At 47.9% G+C, this 16,719-nt stretch overlaps 1 protein-coding gene across 1 annotated transcript; it reads left to right on the top strand.

Moving 5' to 3' along the window:
* The first annotated feature begins 1,067 nt into the window (after positions 1-1,067).
* On the top strand, positions 1,068-15,274 carry LOC147333712 (uncharacterized). Its single transcript, XM_086269156.1, has 9 exons — positions 1,068-1,101; positions 3,056-3,097; positions 3,256-3,498; positions 3,710-3,952; positions 4,047-4,256; positions 5,132-5,200; positions 5,357-5,386; positions 5,470-5,503; positions 14,789-15,274. Exons 1-9 carry the CDS (start codon positions 1,068-1,070, stop codon positions 14,994-14,996), a joined length of 1,113 nt encoding a protein of 370 aa, XP_086125282.1. The 3' UTR covers positions 14,997-15,274.
* The last annotated feature ends 1,445 nt before the right edge of the window (positions 15,275-16,719 follow it).

Here is a 16,719-nt window from a genome sequence, read left to right on the forward strand (position 1 = left end):
GCTCTTAGTCCGTCACTCCTCTTTCGGACTGGAAACCAGGGCCCAGAGAGGCTCAGCAGGGTGAGGATGTTCTGCATATAATAATAAACCATGTGTACATATCATAGTATAGAACAGAAGGCAATCATCAATATGTAGTTGACACGGTGGTGATTAGCACTATTGCAGCATTGCCTTAATCAAGAAGGTCCTGAGTTCAATCCCACCACTTCGCCGGAGCCTTTCTGTGTGGAGTCTGCATGTTTTCAGGGGTTTCATCTCTCTGGGTACTCTGGCTTCCTCTCAGGTTGATTGGTTAATAGGTGTGGTAGCCTGTGGTAGCTGGAACAGGCTCTAGCTTTGTTAGAGATGATCAGAATGCAGTAATTTGTGTAAAGCCAGAATTTCAGATGGTTGGTATAGATACAGACCTACTTTAACTCTTCATTTCTGTTTTCTCTCATCAGCTGTGGACAATGACAAGAAGCTGGTCTAAAGGGGTTAATGGACAACGTCTGCAGAAAATGCTCTGTGTAGGTTTAGGTCAGGTGTATTTTCTGGACTAGCTGCTTCAATTACACATGGGCTCAAACAGCTCTCTATTTCAGCGCTTTCTGTGGAAAAAGGTTCAGGGCTCAGTTTATGTGTGAAAACACCCTGAGATCAGCCATAGGTCAGAAAGGTCTTCATCCAATCATAGAGCAGTTATCACTGAAAAGTAGAGCTAAACTCTACAAATCTTATATCTCTACTGTCCTCAAGCATGGATTAGTAATGTGTGACTAGTTGTAACTGCAGAGTCCTCAGTAGATCTTTGAGTCCAATATGTTTACTGGCTTATTTTCATATAATGGTGGACCTACTTCTTCATAATAACCTGAATCAGTGCAATCAGCCCTTGTTGGAGTCCGAGGGGTGATGGTATGCTGACAGGGACAGGTTAGAGAGCAGAGTAAGAATCTTTGAAAGCTCGTGCACACAACAGCAGAGTGAAGTGTAGAGCAGTGACACTGAATGTGACAACAGGAAGTGCCGAAGGTGTGTCTCTGCTTGTCGGACTGCAGATATTCAGTTGACCTCCACACACTATGAAGACTGTACCTGTACGTCGGCTCTTCCTCGGTGAGTTATTTTAAGTTAGTTTTAATTTTAAGCACAATACCCCATAATGCCAAAGTGAAAAAGCTTTGAATGAGAATACTTTATTAATCTTGGTGTTCGCTCTCTCTGTGGTAGAATACCACATCCTGTTCTTGTTCCAACACACAGCGGTGTGTTTGTGTAGCTTATCTTTTTGGCCAATTTAATAAGAAACTTATAGATAACTTCTTCTGCATGCCAAATATCCTTGGGCAAGACCATGTTTGCCTACTGGTGGTGGTCAGAGGGCCCGGTGGCGCCAGTGTCCGGCAGCCTCGCCTCTGTCAGTGCGCCCCAGGGCAGCTGTGGCTACAACGTAGCTGCCATCACCAGTGTGTGAATGTGTGTGTGAATGACTGAACGTAGTGTGAAGCGCTTTGGGGTCCTATGGACTAGAAAAGCGCTATACAAATGCAGGCCATTTACAATATTCACTCACTAAATGTTTCCCAATTCAGGGGCAGCATACATCAAAGGATGTGGTTTTTGTGATCTATGTAGGCCATACCCTTTGCTGACAAAAGGCCGGAAGCGGGGGGCCGTTAAATTAGTCATGCTGCTCAGGTTCATACTGATACTATGCGCTAACATTTTGCAGTCCCCAACCTTTTTTGCGCCACAGACCGGTTTATGCCCGACAATATTTTCACGGACCGGCCTTTAAGGTGTCGTGGATAAATACAACAAAATAAAACTAGTACCGGTACTGAAAAAAAGAAGATTTATTCATAACACACGTGAAAAGACGCAGGGAAACCGATTTAACAATAAAAACTATAACAAAATAACGCTGAAAACCAATAAAAACCCTGAAAACTATACATTTCACACCTGAGCCTCAACTCTCGCTGCCCGGTACCAAACGACTCACGGACCGGTACCGGTCCGGGGGTTGGGGACCGCTGTTTTTGATACAGCATTGTTTGACAGAAATGAAGGAGAAAATTCTTTTGCTCATCTGTTTGTTTGTTTATATAGCATTCATTTTTTTATGACATCACTTTGATTACTTGAGTATCTGAGGCTGAGACCACGGGACTGTAAAACATCGTTGTTGGGCTTCATTTCTGTGCTGAACAGTCATTTAAGATTAGTTAGTAAATAACAATTAGCTGATGTTGTTCATGAGACTAAAGTCATCTCACTTTGGTAATGTAAATATAATATGGCCAATATTATAGTTATTATTAGATTATTATGATATATTACAGCTTGAGCTCTGTGTCAAATACTGAACTTCAGTAAAGATTCAAGTTGCAGTTATTTATATTTCATATATTCATGTGCTCCTTATTAAAACATAAGGTTTATTGTTATTTCTGGAATTGTTAGAGAAGCATATTTTGCCTGCAGCCTTTTCTGATGGTGATAATAAAGACAACTGCTGAGGGTTTGGATTGGGACGTGACTAGAACAGCACACTGATGATATGGCTCCAAAATCTTTAGCATAATCCCTAGGCGGGACAGGGAGGTTAAAGTTTGATAGAAACCCTTCGTATGAGAGGAGTTTACCATCTTCATTAAATCACTGAGCCACATGTGTAATATTATTAAGAGACCAGTATTCCATAAAGAGGGATTTGCGTCTATATGAAACGTCATTATAGTTCCATTTACGATACCTGGGGGAGAGAAATTATATTTAAGGATGAGACTCCATGACATAAAGGCCCGGCGATGAAAAGCAGAAATCTTAATTGGTATTTTATCAATGTCATAACTGCATATTAAGAAAAAGTTAATACCACCTGGTTTAGATATCAGATAGAGGGGAATAACATTCCAAATGGAGCTGGGATATTTTTGTAAATATTTAAGCCAGTTCATTTTCAATGTATTGTTTAAAGTGCTAAAATACAGAAAGTTTAGACCAATTTTTATCATATGCATTGATGAGAACAGGTTTTCTTCAATAATGAGTCATCCTGTTGCAGGTGTGTGTGTGCTGCTGCTGTCTGCACCGACTGTTTCTGCAGGTGAGGAGATGGAAGTTAAACAATCAGTGAGACTCCAACAAGAACACAAATACACTTGTTCTGCGTGTGTGTGTGTGTGTGTGTGTGTGTGTGTGTGTGTGTGTGTGTGTGTGTGTGTGTGTGTGTGACTCTGCTCTGTTTGTGTCTCTGTTGGTCAGATAAAGGTCTGATCCTGGAGATTCCTGCACTTCCTGTGAGGACAGGAAGTGATGTCACTCTGCGTTGCAGACGGGTGAATGGCGACATCATCACAGCTTATTTCTTCATTAATGGAAGTCGTATTGGATCCGAGGCTAAATTAGAGCTCACCATCACAAACGTCCAGCAGTCTGATGAAGGTCTCTACTCATGTTCTACTGATGTTTTGGGATCATCTCTTCCAAGCTTTCTGAGGGTCAGAGGTCAGGATAATGACATCACTTCCTGTTTAAAGACATGAACTAACCTGCTGAGCTGATTATAAACTGAGTGAACCATCTTCATTGTCTCTCCTGTAGATCCTCCTCGTCATGCTCATCCTAAAAATACATTTTCTCTGACTGTTATATAAAACATGATGTATGTGTTGGTGGAACTCTGTCTCTTCACTCTGTTTGTGTCTCTGTTGGTCAGATAAAGGTCTGATCCTGGAGATCCCTGCACTTCCTGTGAGGACAGGAAGTGATGTCACTCTGCGTTGCAGACAGGTGAATGGCGACATCATCACAGCTTATTTCTTCATTAATGGAAGTCGTATTGGATCCGAGGCTAAATTAGAGCTCACCATCACAAACGTCCAGCAGTCTGATGAAGGTCTCTACTCATGTTCTACTGATGTTTTGGGATCATCTCCTCCAAGCTTTCTGAGGGTCAGAGGTCAGGATAATGACATCACTTCCTGTTTAAAGACAAACTAACCAACTAAGCTGATAATAAACTGACTGAACCATCTTCATCAACTCCCCTGCAGATCCCCCAGCTCTACCTCCTCCTACTCAAACAGCCATGCCCGTCTCTCCTCCTGTTCTTTACACACTCTTTAATAACAGCACCATCTCCTCCCCTCCTTCCCCTCCACCTGGCCCCTCCTGGTTGGTCCCAGTTGTAGCAGGTCTGGTTTCTGTGGTTCTCCTGGTTCTGGTTATGAGTGGAGTTCTGCTCCTTTGGAGAAAACTAAAAGGTAAGAAGTCTGTCAGGTTATAAAAGCAGATGAAAATTCATGAATGAATCATGAATCAGTCCGCAGTCCAGATCAGTGGGTCCAACTATGTACATGTCGATCTCCTTTCATGGCATCACTAAGACAGAGCATAGGGAAGAGAACATGGATCACCTGGTCCAGCCCTAACTATATGCTTTAGCAAAAAGGAAAGTTTGAAGCCCAATCTTGAAAGTAGAGATAGTGTCTGTCTCCTGAATCCAAACTCGAAGCTGGTTCCACAGAAGAGGGGCCTGAAAACTGAAGGCTCTGCCTCCCATTCTACTTTTAACATTGTTCATTTATTCTGTAACGGAATCAAAATAAGGAAACAATCATAAAGAAACACAGAAAAGTAAACAAACAACAAACTGCTCCTCTTACAGCAATCCATACATTTCACACACAATTACCCTAAAAATACTTCAAACCAAATATCCAAACTTGTATAAAGTGTAATTAAGTGTAAGTTTGTTCCTGTATAAAGGGAGGTCTTCCTTGCCACAGTCACTAGATGCTTTCACAGATTGTTTACTGGTTCTTGTGATCTTTACCTTTCAGTGTAAACAATCTGCCAATGGAACAAGTAAAAATTCCCCAGATCCAAGATTGGATTTGAAGACGCAGTGTCTAAAAACAAGTTCCTATATTTCACTGAAATGTGACTCTGTACCTGAATGTGTCTCAAATATACTCAAGATTTGGAGTTTTTGCATTATATAAATGAAGCTGAACTAAAATAGATTCATAGACTAGAGACGGAGCTAATAATTATGAATCTGCAGTGAGCTGTTGGAGGGTTTGATTAAAGTCCATGGAGAGCTCCTCCTGTGCTGATGTTGCTCTGTGTGATGTAGGAGGTCGGGGAGCAGAGCTGTGGAGCTGTGGAGGTGACGGCTGTCTGAGACGGAGCGTCTGCCTCTGCTGTGAGTCTCCTTCATGCTTCTCCACATGTATTATCTGTGTTTCCACCACTGGAGGGCGCTGTGGGTTATTGATGTGTGGGAACAGCCAATCACTGCAGTCTGAATGCTTCTCTTTGGTCATGTGACCATTTGATCTCTGATCTGTGTGTTCTTCAGTTTCAGGCCTGTTTCTGCTGACTGCTGCAGGTGAGCTGATGTTCCTACACCTGTCTGTCCTCATCATGACCTCTGACCTTTGGTGACCTTTAGTGACCTCTGTCCTGTTGCAGGTGTGTGTGTGCTGCTGCTGTCTGCTCTGACCGTTTCTACAGATGAGTAGAGGATGAAGAACAAACACTAATAAATGAAAGAGGGAGGAGAAAAGTCCTCTGGTGGAAGAGCCACAGACAGAGTCCTCCTTCATTACTTCTGCACTTACAAATATTGTATGTTACTCTGTTGATGTGAAAGGCTAGATCACAAGAAGGTGTCTGATTAGAAGAATTGGACGATGAGATAAGTTGCTTTCTTTAAACCATTACTTTATAGATACAGTGGGTCTGGTTCTGGAAAAAAACACAAGGTACATCAAACTTGCATTTTGTCCTACACAAAGTGTACAACACTCCAGAATAGGGGACAAATGCCCTAAAACATATGTAGCTGTATGTGACCTAGTACAGACTGAGCCCTCTCAGTCTGTACTAGGTCACATACACTTTAACCAATCAGAGCTAATGGACAATAAAGAGACCCACCTCTTTAATTAGGAGTCTTTTCCACAACACTGTTTAAAGGAACTCTGTGTCATGATCCTGGGTTTTGGCCCAGTGCTTTGTTCTGATTGCAATGCTGTTCTTACTTATTAGTATCAGTTTTTGGTTATTATAAGATAAGATAAGATAAGATAAGATAACCTTTATTAGTCCCACACGTGGGAAATTTGTTTTGTCACAGCAGGAAGTGGACAGTGCAAAAGTTCTGAAGCAAAAATTAGAATACAATAAGAATAAATACAGTACACAACTGTACAGAATAGAATAAAATAAAATACTATATACAGTAGAATAAAATAGAATAAAAATATACAATAAGATAAACATAGAATACAAATGCTTTATACAACTGAGTAAAAATACAACGATGCCAGAAAAGTATTGCACTTAGTGTTATTGCACATTAGTGTTATTGCACATATGTGGATGTGTGTGTTTGATCAGTTAAAGTCTTTATTGTGGAGTCTGACAGCAGTGGGGAGGAAAGACCTGTGAAATCTCTCCGTCCCACACCGTGGGTGCCGCAGTCTCCCACTGAAGGAGCTGCTCAGTGCTGTCAGAGTCTGCTGCATGGGGTGGGAGAGGTTGTCCAACAGTAATGACAGCTTAGCCGCCATTCTCCTGTCACTCACCACCTCCACTGGGTCCAGAGGGCATCCTAGAACAGAGCTGGCCCTTCGGATCAGCCTGTTCAGTCTCTTCCTGTCCCCGGCAGAGATGCTGCCGCCCCAGCAGACCACACCATAGAAGATGGCTGAGGCCACCACAGAGTCATAGAAGGTCTTCAGGAGTGGGCCCTCCACTCCAAACGACCTGAGTCTCCGCAGCAGGTACAGCCTGCTCTGCCCTTTCCTGTAGAGGGCGTCTGAGTTATGAGTCCAGTCCAGTCTGTTGTTCAGATGAACACCAAGGTACCTGTAGCTGTCCACAGCCTCAATGTCCATACCTTGGATGTTCAGTGGTTGCAGTGGAGGATGTTTGTGCCTGCGGAAGTCTACCACCAGTTCCTTGGTTTTACTGGCGTTGATCTGGAGGTAGTTCAGCTGACACCAGTCCACAAAGTCTTGAGTCAGTCCTCTGTACTCCTTGTCGTCCCCATCAGTAATGAGGCGGACTATTGCAGAGTCATCAGAGAACCTCTGCAGGAAGCACTGGGTGGAGTTGTGGGAGACGTCTGCAGTGTAGATGGTGAAGAGGAACACAACTAGAACCGTTCCCTGTGGGCCCCCGTACTGCAGACGACCCTGTCCGACACACAGCCCTGAGTCCTCACATACTGTGGTCGGTGAGGTAGTCCAAAATCCAGGTAGTGAGGTGATGGTCCACTCCAGAGTTCTCCAGTTTGTCCTTCAGAACCGAGGGAAGAATAGTGTTGAAGGCACTGGAGAAATCAAAGAACATGATTTTCACAGTGCTCCCAGCGGTCTCCAGGTGAGCGAGGGAACGATGTAGGAGGTGAATGACGGCATCGTCCGCTCCGATGCCAGACTGGTAGGCAAACTGAAGTGGGTCCAGTGATGAGCTTGTTAGGCGCCGAAGCTGAGCCAGGACCAACCGCTCCAGGGTCTTCATCAGGTGGGATGTCAGAGCCACCGGCCTGTAGCTGTTGAGGTCCTTGGGGCGTGAAGTTTTTGGCACTGGTACAACACAGGAGGTTTTCCAGAGCTGTGGGACTCTTCCCAACCTCAGGCTCAGGTTGAAGAGGTGCTCCATCACCCCACACAGTTGGTCCGCGCAGGACCTGACGACCAGGACCTCGAGCTGATGCCATCTGGGCCCGCTGCCTTCTTGCCATTAATCCTCCTCAGTTCCCTCCTAACCTGGGTGGTTGAAAGAGACAGGCTGGAGCCTTGTGTTGAGTGTGTATTGGATGCTGTTGTTGGGGGTGGGGAGGAGTGAGCAGGGTGAATAGAGGAGGTGTGAAGTGTCTGAGGTGGAACAGCAGCAGTGGGGGTGGGTGAGTCTGCAGCCGATGTTGTAGACTGCCTCATGGATGAATCAAATCTATTGAAGAAATGATTCAGTTCATTTTCCCACCTCACATCCGTCCCTGGCAGAGAGTTCTGATGTTTGTGGCCTGAGATGGTTCTGAGGCCTCTCCAGACTTCATCAACGTTGTTTTGCTGAAGCTGGTTCTCCATCTTTTGCCTGTAGCTGTCCTTCCCATTCCTTATCAGTCCCCTCAGCTCTCTCTGCACCCTTTTCAACTCCTCTTTGTCTTTGGATTTGAAGGCCCTCCTCTTCTGCTTGAGGACAGCTTTAATTTCTGGGGTAATCCAAGGTTTCTTGTTGGAGAAACACCGTACAGTCCTGGTAGGTACGGTGTTATCCACACAGAAATTAATATAGTCAGTAATGCATGTAGTAAGGCTGTCGATGTCCTCTCCGTGGTCGTCACAGATCACCTCCCACACAGTCGACTCAAAACAATCCTTAAGAGCCTCTTCGCTCTCCTCCGACCATCTCTGTACGTACTGTGTGGGTGGCTGGTGGCTCCCTGCGCACTAAGGGCTCATACACAGGGACAAGGTGCACCAGGTTGTGGTCAGATCTTCCCAGTGGAGTGAGAGGTGATGAACTGTATGCCTCTTCTGCATTGGCATACAGTAAGTCCAGTGTTTTATTGTCTCTGGTTGGGCAGGTCACATACTAGGTGAAGGTGGGCAGTGTGGAGTCCAATGAGGCATGATTGAAGTCCCCTGATATTATGAGAAAGGCTCTCGGAGATTGTGTTTGCAGTCTGCTGACCACTGAGTGGAGAGTGTCACAGGCTGCATCCGCGTTGGCCGAGGGGGGGACTGTCGGTACTGCCGACTGTCCGCCGGCAGTACCGCTGCGGGACGCAGCGCTAACAGCTGATCCTTACTGTAAACAAAGGATCCCTGCTCTGGGTCCCCAGGCACAGGTGAAAAAACTAAAACTAAGAAAACTAAGAAAAACGACCAGAACTAGCACAAAACGGTAGAACATGGCTGCAGAGTCTAATTACTAGCCAGCCGAGAGATATAATCTCTCCAGCGTGTCCTGGGTCTGCCCCGGGGCCTCCTCCCGGTGGGACATGCCTGGAACACCTCACCCAGGAGGCGCCCAGGGGGCATCCTTGTCAGATGCCCGAACCACCTCAGCTGGCTCCTTTCGATGTGGAGCAGCAGCTGCTCTACTCTGAGCCCCTCCCGGATGGCCGAACTTCTCACCCTATCTCTAAGGGAGAGGCCAGCCACCCTTCGGAGGAAGCTCATTTCTGCCGCTTGTATCCGCGATCTCGTTCTTTCGGTCACTACCCACAGCTCGTGGCCATAGGTGAGGGTAGGGACGTAGATCGACCAGTAAATTGAGAGCTTCGCTTTTACACTCAGCTCCCTCTTCACCACGACGGAGCGGTGCAGCGTCCGCATTACTGCAGCTGCAGCCCCAATCCGTCTGTCGATCTCCGGCTCCCTTCTCCCATCACTCGCGAACAAGACCCCGAGATACTTTAACTCCTCCACTTGGGGCAGGAACTCATCCCCGACCCGGAGTGGGCACTCCACCCTTTTCCGGCTGAGAACCATGGCCTCAGATTTGGAGGTGCTGATCCTCATTCCCGCTGCTTCACACTCAGCTGCGAACCGTTCCAGTGCGAGCTGGAGGCCCTCACCCGATGAAGCCAACAGAACCACATCATCCGCAAAAATCAGAGATGAGATTCTGAGGCCACCAAAGCGAAAGCCCTCCGCCACTTGGCTGCGCCTAGAAATCCTGTCCATAAAAATTATGAACAGAACCGGAGACAAAGGGCAGCCCTGGCGGAGCCCATCACCCACAGGGAACGAGTCCGACTTATTGCCGGCAATGCGAACCAAGCTCTTGCAACAGTTGTATAGGGATCGAATGGCCCGTAGCAATGGGCCAGACACCCCATACTCCCGCAACACCTCCCACAGGACACCCCGAGGGACACGGTCGAATGCCTTCTCCAAGTCCACAAAACACATGTAGACTGGTTGGGCAAACTCCCATGCACCCTCAAGTATCCTCGAGAGGATAAAGAGCTGGTCCAGTGTTCCGCGACCAGGACGAAAACCGCATTGTTCCTCCTGTATCCAAGGTTCGACTAGCGGACGAACTCTCCTTTCCAGCACCCTGGCATAGACTTTCCCAGGGAGGCTGAGGAGTGTGATCCCCTGTAGTTGGAACACACCCTCCGGTCCCTCTTCTTAAAGATGGGGACCACCACCCCGGTCTGCCAGTCCACAGGTACTGCCCCTGATCTCCACGCAACATTGCAGAGGCGTGTCAACCAGGACAGCCCTACAACGTCCAGAGCCTTCAGGAACTCGGGGCGGACCTCATCAACACCAGGGGCTCTGCCACCAAGGAGTTGTTTAACTGCCTCAGTGACCTCGCCCCCGGAAATTGGCAGGTCATTCCCCTCATATCCAGACTCTGCTTCCTCCTTGGAAGACGTGTCAGTGGGATTAAGGAGGTCCTCGAAGTATTCCTTCCACCGCCTGACAATTTTCTCAGTCGATGTCAGCAGCGCTCCGCCAGCACTATACACAGTGCAGGTAGAGCACCGCTTTCCCCTCCTGAGACGCCTGACGGTTTGCCAGAATCTCTTCGAGGCAGTCCGAAAGTCTTTTTCCATGGCCTCTCTGAACTCCTCCCACACCCGAGTTTTTGCTTCAGCCACTGCCCGAGCCGCATTCCGCTTGGCCTGTCGATACCTGTCGGCTGCCTCCAGAGTCCCACAGGCTAACCAAGCCCGATAGGACTCCTTCTTCAGCAGGAGGGACTATGCGCTTACCTGCTGCTCCTTGGCAGGTAGCTCCATGCCCTCCTGGGTTTTAATTGCACCTTAGAACACACATGCATCAACACTACAATGAGCGGGTGGAGGGAGGTTTGGAGTCTTCTCTCACCCCCGTTCTCTGCGGCCTGCTGCAGCGGGGGGGCTAGGAGGAGTTGGCCGTCCGACTGCGGTCTGGGGTGTGGGGCCTCCCGGCTGCTGCGGAGTCAGGGCGGTCTGCCTCTCCCCACGGCAGGGAAAAGGGTAACACCACCTGGGTCTGGGTGCAATCTCCCCCTCCAGGGGCAAGGGTACCTAGACCCGGTTTGTAGAGTACGCTTGGGGAGTGTGATTGTGTGTACAACGTCTCTTTATGTCTGTCTCCACGTCGGTTGAGTGTGGAGTAAGTGCATATGAGAGCATGAGGGTGGGAATGGATGTTTGTGTCTGTGTGTGCCTGTATGTCTGTGTCTATATGTCAGGTTGGGTATCAGACGCCACCTCTCTGGGGACATCTCAGGCCCTCCAAGGTTTGGAGACCTGTCTCCACCCACTACCACTTCCCCTGCCGGTGGCGGACTCCCTCAGGTGTCGATGCGTTGGTGGTTCTTTGTGTCTGGGGGTGGGCGTCCGGGTACACACCGGCTCACTCCTTGGCGGCCGCTTATTGGGGCTCGCTCGGGCCACTTCGGAGGTGGGGTGCCCCCGGCCTCTCGGCCTGGGGCTCGGTCACTCAGGCACAGCTGGCTGCCGGCGGAGCTCACGGGTGCGTCACTGCAACTCCCCCTGGCTTCTGCTCCGCGGCTGCTGAATGAGCCCTCATCTGGGACTCTCCTCAGCTCTTACTGGGACAGTGGCGCGGCTGCCCCTCTGTGGGTCTTCCTTGGTCTCTTGTGTTCTGGGGGCCTCTGGATGTCTGGAGTTTTGATCTCCTCCATACCTGCTTCATACCATAGAGGACAGGGCTGTGGCTCCCCACACTCCCTAGCAGATCATTACATGGAGAAACCTTTCGAATGCAAGCATGCTGATCCACACAGGTATGCACATGGGTATTCACTAGTCACAGACGCGGACTACAGCTTTCTTGGCTGCTGCCTCAAAGCACATTGTGCGCTGTCTATCTTGCGTGCTGCACAATATCATTTATTATTTAGTAACTATTGATATCTACTGCTAGCTAGTTTATTGTGATGGTGCTTTTTTTTTCTTATTATGTTGCTCTTTGTTGTTTGCTTTCTCTTCTGTTTTTTTTTTCTCCATACAGGTGACCCAGGTGTTTTGTTTTTTTTGTTTGTTTGGTTTTTTTTTTCTCTCTTCCCCCCTTCTCACCGTCTCTTCTCCCCTTTGGTTTTCTTTCTTTCTCTCCCTCTCTTTCTTTCATTCTTTCCCCCTGTCCTATCCCACAGTCATGTCTGTCCCATTTGTAGCAACTGAAAATAAAATAAATTCATAATTATAATAAAGGTCAATCAAATGGACCAATATGGCAAGGCCATGATGATCCACTTGGTAAAATAAATCCGCTTGGCATCTTTCTTGGCCTTAAGACAACAATTCTGATGGCTATAGATCCAAACGGGACAAAAAAAAAGAAAAAAAAAAAAGAAAAAAAAAGGACTCCTTCTTCAGCCTGGTGGCTCCCTTCACCTCTGGTGTCCACCATTTGGTTCGGGGATTACCACCGCGGCAGGCACCAACCACCTTGCGGCCGCAGCTCAATGCAGCAGCTTTGGCAATGGAGACACTGAACATGGTCCATTCGGACTCAATGTCCCCAGTCTCCCTCGGAATGCTGTTGAAGCTCTGCCGGAGGTGTGTGTTGAAGATCACGCGGACTGGGGCCTCTGCTAGACGTTCCCAGCACACCCTCACTACGCGTTTAGGTGCACCAGGTCTGTCCAGCGTCCTCCCCCGCCACCTGATCCAACTCACCACCAGGTGGTGATCAGTTGACAGCTCAGCCCCTCTTTTTACCCGAGTGTCCAGAACATATGGTCGCAGGTCTGGTGATACGATTACAAAATCAATCATCGACCTACGGCCTAGAGCGTCCTGGTGCCACGTGCACTTATGGACACTCTTATGTTCGAACAGGGTGTTCGTTATGGCTAAACTGTGATTAGCACAGAAGTCCAATAACAAAGCACCGCTCGGGTTCAGATCAAGGAGGCCGTTCCTCCCAATCACGCCCCTCCAGGTCTCGCTGTCGTTACCCACGTGAGCATTGAAGTCTCCCAGCAGGACAACAGAGTCTCCAGGAGGAGCACATTCCAGCACCCCCCCCCCCCCCCCTCCAGGGACTCTAAGAAGGCTGGGTACTCCGAACTGCCACTCGGCGCATAAGCGCAGATGACAGTCAGGACCCGTTCCCCGACCCTAAGGCGCAGGGAACAAACCCTCTCGTCCACCGGGAAAAACCCCAACGTACCGGCAGCAAGCCGAGGGGATATTAGAATACCCACCCCAGCCCGCCGCCTCTCACCAGGGGCAACTCCAGACTGAGACAGAGTCCAGCCCCTCTCCAGGAGACTGGTTCCAGAGCCCAAGCCATGCGTAGAGGTGAGCCCGACTATATCTAGCCGGTACCTCTCAACCTCACGCACTAACTCAGGCTCCTTCCCCACCAGAGAGGTGACATTCCATGTCCCTATTGCCAGTCTTGGCAGCCGGGGGTCAGTCCGCCAGGGCCTCCGCTCCTGGCCGCCACCCGGCACACAATGCACCCGACCCCTATGGCGCCTCCTGCGGGTGGTGGGCCTGCGGGAGGATGGGCCCATGTCTCCTCTTCGGGCTGTGCCCGGCCGGGCCCCATGGACTAAGGCCCGGCCACCAAACGCTCGCCCTCGGGCACCCTCCCCGGGCCTGGGTCCAGGGCGGGGCCCCGGTAACCCTATCCCGGGCAGGGTAAACTGTTCCCTTGATATTCTTTTCATAAGGGTCTTCTGAATCGCTCTTTGTCTGGTCCCTCACCCAGGACCAATTTGCCATGGGAGACCCTACCAGGGGGCAAAAGCCCCCAGACAACATAGCCCCTGGGATCCCTGGGACACACAAACCCCTCCACCACGATAAGGTAGCGATTCAAGGAGGAGTAATACGTTAGTTATAAAAAATTACGAGAAGAAAAAGATAAGAAAGAAAGAAACTCAGAATGAGCAGAGCTGCTGTAACAGGCTGCCGCACACGGGGGGCGCCGGAAGTACTATTATTATTAGTAGTATGGAATGCACAGAGCTGACTGGCCGAGTAGTATCACATGGGATGCTGAGCCACTACTGTAAAGAACAAAAAGCTGTACCAGTTAAAACAGAAGTGTCCTCTCAGGTTTTGAATCTGTTTTGGTTGCAGGTCCGAGTCTGTATGGAACAGTCAATGGGTCTGGACCCAGAGCACAGTCCACCTGTTAGTGTCTTAAAGCCTGTTTGAGTTCATGCAGTGAACACAGAGATTTTCTAGTCTTATTGACCACTCAAAGTGTTTGGACTACAGGTCCCACTCATATCTGCTTCACACCCACAGCTAATTTAAAATCAGCAGGTCATGTCTTGCTGATTTTATGTCTTCAGACTGTGGGAGGAAACTGGAGAACCCACAGAGAGAACATACTAGACAGAAATCACCCAGCTGGGGCTAAAATCAACGTCCTTGCTGTGAGGGGACAGTGCTGACCACTGCACCACTGTGCTCTCTTCAGCTGATCAATACACACTGATATCTGCACCAGTCACAGTAGTATCTACTGCAGTCAGGTTCCTCTCCTGCTGAGACTGTACCTGATCCATGATGGGAGTTTCTTTTTTCTCTGATCTAAAACTCTGATGGTCCACAGTAACAGTGGAACCCCCACATCCACAGGTTTGATAGGTTATTTTTGTGTAAGCATGAAATAATTCATGTGTGATTACAGTGTCTGTTAAACACAAACTACAGTACTCTGCAGCAACAATGACACACAATTCAAAGTGTGTGACAAATTGTGTCCAGCTGTGTGTGCACTGAAACAAAAGCAATGTTTAGAAGCAGAAGATTTTATACTCCTGACTCCTCCTCTCTGCTTCCTCGTCCTTCAGCTCCTCCTCCCTCTGAGCTCAGACTCTTCTGCCATCTAGTGGTCTTCTGTCCGTACTGCATCTCCACCGGTCTGCTGCTGTCCATCTGCTCGAGCAGGAGGAACAAACCAGCCGTCTCCATGGAGATGACCCAGCGTGATGGAGGAGGTCAGGGATTGACCAGAGAGTATGATGATGTCACCACTGAGCATGCCTTCTGAGCTGCGGAGGCTGTTAGTGTTTAAGCTGCAGATGATGATTTTTCACTGCTGGTAAAGACTTCACTGGTCTTTAACTTCTTCTTCAAACTCTTCCACTGGACTGCTCCACATCAGTTCATAGTTGTTCATATTTGTTGTAACCTGACTTCTCCTCCCACTGTCCCATAGCTAGGAATACATATACTCGTGCACCAGATAAGAAGTTGCAATGCACGTTTGCGTACATAAGATTTTCTGGACGAGGACAGACATTTATTTAGAACTCTTGAAGATGTCGAGGAAGCAAGCTCCTTTAACCCTGGAGAACCCATGGGGTCAGATCCGACCCCGTGGGTTCTCCAGGGTTAAGCAATTACTTTGGTGTTCCTCCACCTCCAAAGAAATGTCAGAAGAAGTCCGAACCGCAAAAGAAGCGCGTATTCTCGGAAAAGTGGTTGCAGGAGGTGAGCTGGCTTCAAACAAATGATGAACGCACAGACATGTGGTGCAGAATATGCCGTGAAAATCCCACTCTAGCGTACAAAAACAGTACCTCTTATATGTATGCGAGCACGTGTTGCAACTTCGTATCTGGTGTGCGTCTTTTATCTTGACAGCGAATGTGCAGCTGTGGACCCAACCAGATAATTGTTGGGTTTTTCTCTGTATCCATTATTGTACAATCTACTGTACAATATGAAGCGCCTTGAGGCGACTGTTGTTGTGATTTCGTGCTGTATAAATGAATGTCACGGTTCTGGGTTCGACACAGCATTTTTGAATTCTTATGTTTTGGTTTATTTTTGAATGATCGTCTTGTTCTCTGGTGTCTTGTTTCTTCTTATTATTATTTGTCTATTGTCAAGTACAGACCAACAGACATCAGTGAGGTTGATCCTCCATCATGTCCTCTGCTGTGTAACCAGCAGCTCTTCATCCTGTTTTCAGTGTTTCTCTGACTTGGAGCTGAACTGTTGTGTGTTGATGTGTGAGGCTGCACAAACAGCTGTGCAGCTTTTATTCTCACACAGCTCCAAACAGCTGGAAACACTCACAGGTTTCTTCTTCTTTGTTCTTTTTTTTCACATTAGAGAGACAACAGCAACAACCTATAGTACCTATAGTACAACAACCTATTGCAGACTCGGCAACAACCTATAAGTAACAGTAAATAACAAATCTTGAATGTTACTGAGCAGCACACAAGACCAACAATGCAGGATATGCCTTGAGGCAGCAGCCAAGGAAGATAGTGTGTCTGTGTGTACACCTGTATCCACACCTGTGTGCGTGAACACATTTGTATTCAAAGGTTTCTCCATGTAACTATATGATAGTGGGTGTCAGGAGCCATGACAGGGGGTCACCCAGCAGCCATGGAAGCCACAGAAAGCACAGGGGACTGTAGTGATGAGCCCGCGGGCCAGAGTGGACCGAGTCCCAGGACCCCAGAGAAGCATGGTATCAACCACTCAAAGACATTTAGCAGAATCATTCATATATAGAATATTTTCATAATCCAGGTAAAACTGTGTCAGCGACAAGCCGCTTCTTTGTATTCAAAGCAAAACACGACTTATTTTGAAAATAAAACTCAGTGTTAACTTTACATGTGGTTTGAAGGTGAGTGAGCCATAAATCAAGATAAACAGATATTTATACGTGTGAACCAACTCTATTTTATTACCTTCAAGAGTGATTACTGACTCAATCAACAGCTTTGTTTTGTCTGCATTGAGATCAA

Source organism: Aulonocara sp. 'chitande type north' Nkhata Bay, linkage group LG3, assembly GCF_057382095.1.
Source record: "Aulonocara sp. 'chitande type north' Nkhata Bay isolate Kocher_YH1m ecotype deep benthic linkage group LG3, A_spYH_male_GT1.1, whole genome shotgun sequence".
Classification (NCBI taxonomy): Eukaryota; Metazoa; Chordata; class Actinopteri; order Cichliformes; family Cichlidae; genus Aulonocara; species Aulonocara sp. 'chitande type north' Nkhata Bay.

Excerpts from the sequence above, each read along its gene's own strand:
- LOC147333712 (XM_086269156.1), top strand. The coding sequence starts at position 1,068 with ATGAAGACTGTACCTGTACGTCGGCTCTTCCTCG. Across the intron at positions 3,499-3,709 it reads AAGCTTTCTGAGGGTCAGAG|ATAAAGGTCTGATCCTGGAG; the intron begins GTCAGGATAATG and ends TCTGTTGGTCAG. Across the intron at positions 5,387-5,469 it reads GTTTCTGCTGACTGCTGCAG|GTGTGTGTGTGCTGCTGCTG; the intron begins GTGAGCTGATGT and ends GTCCTGTTGCAG.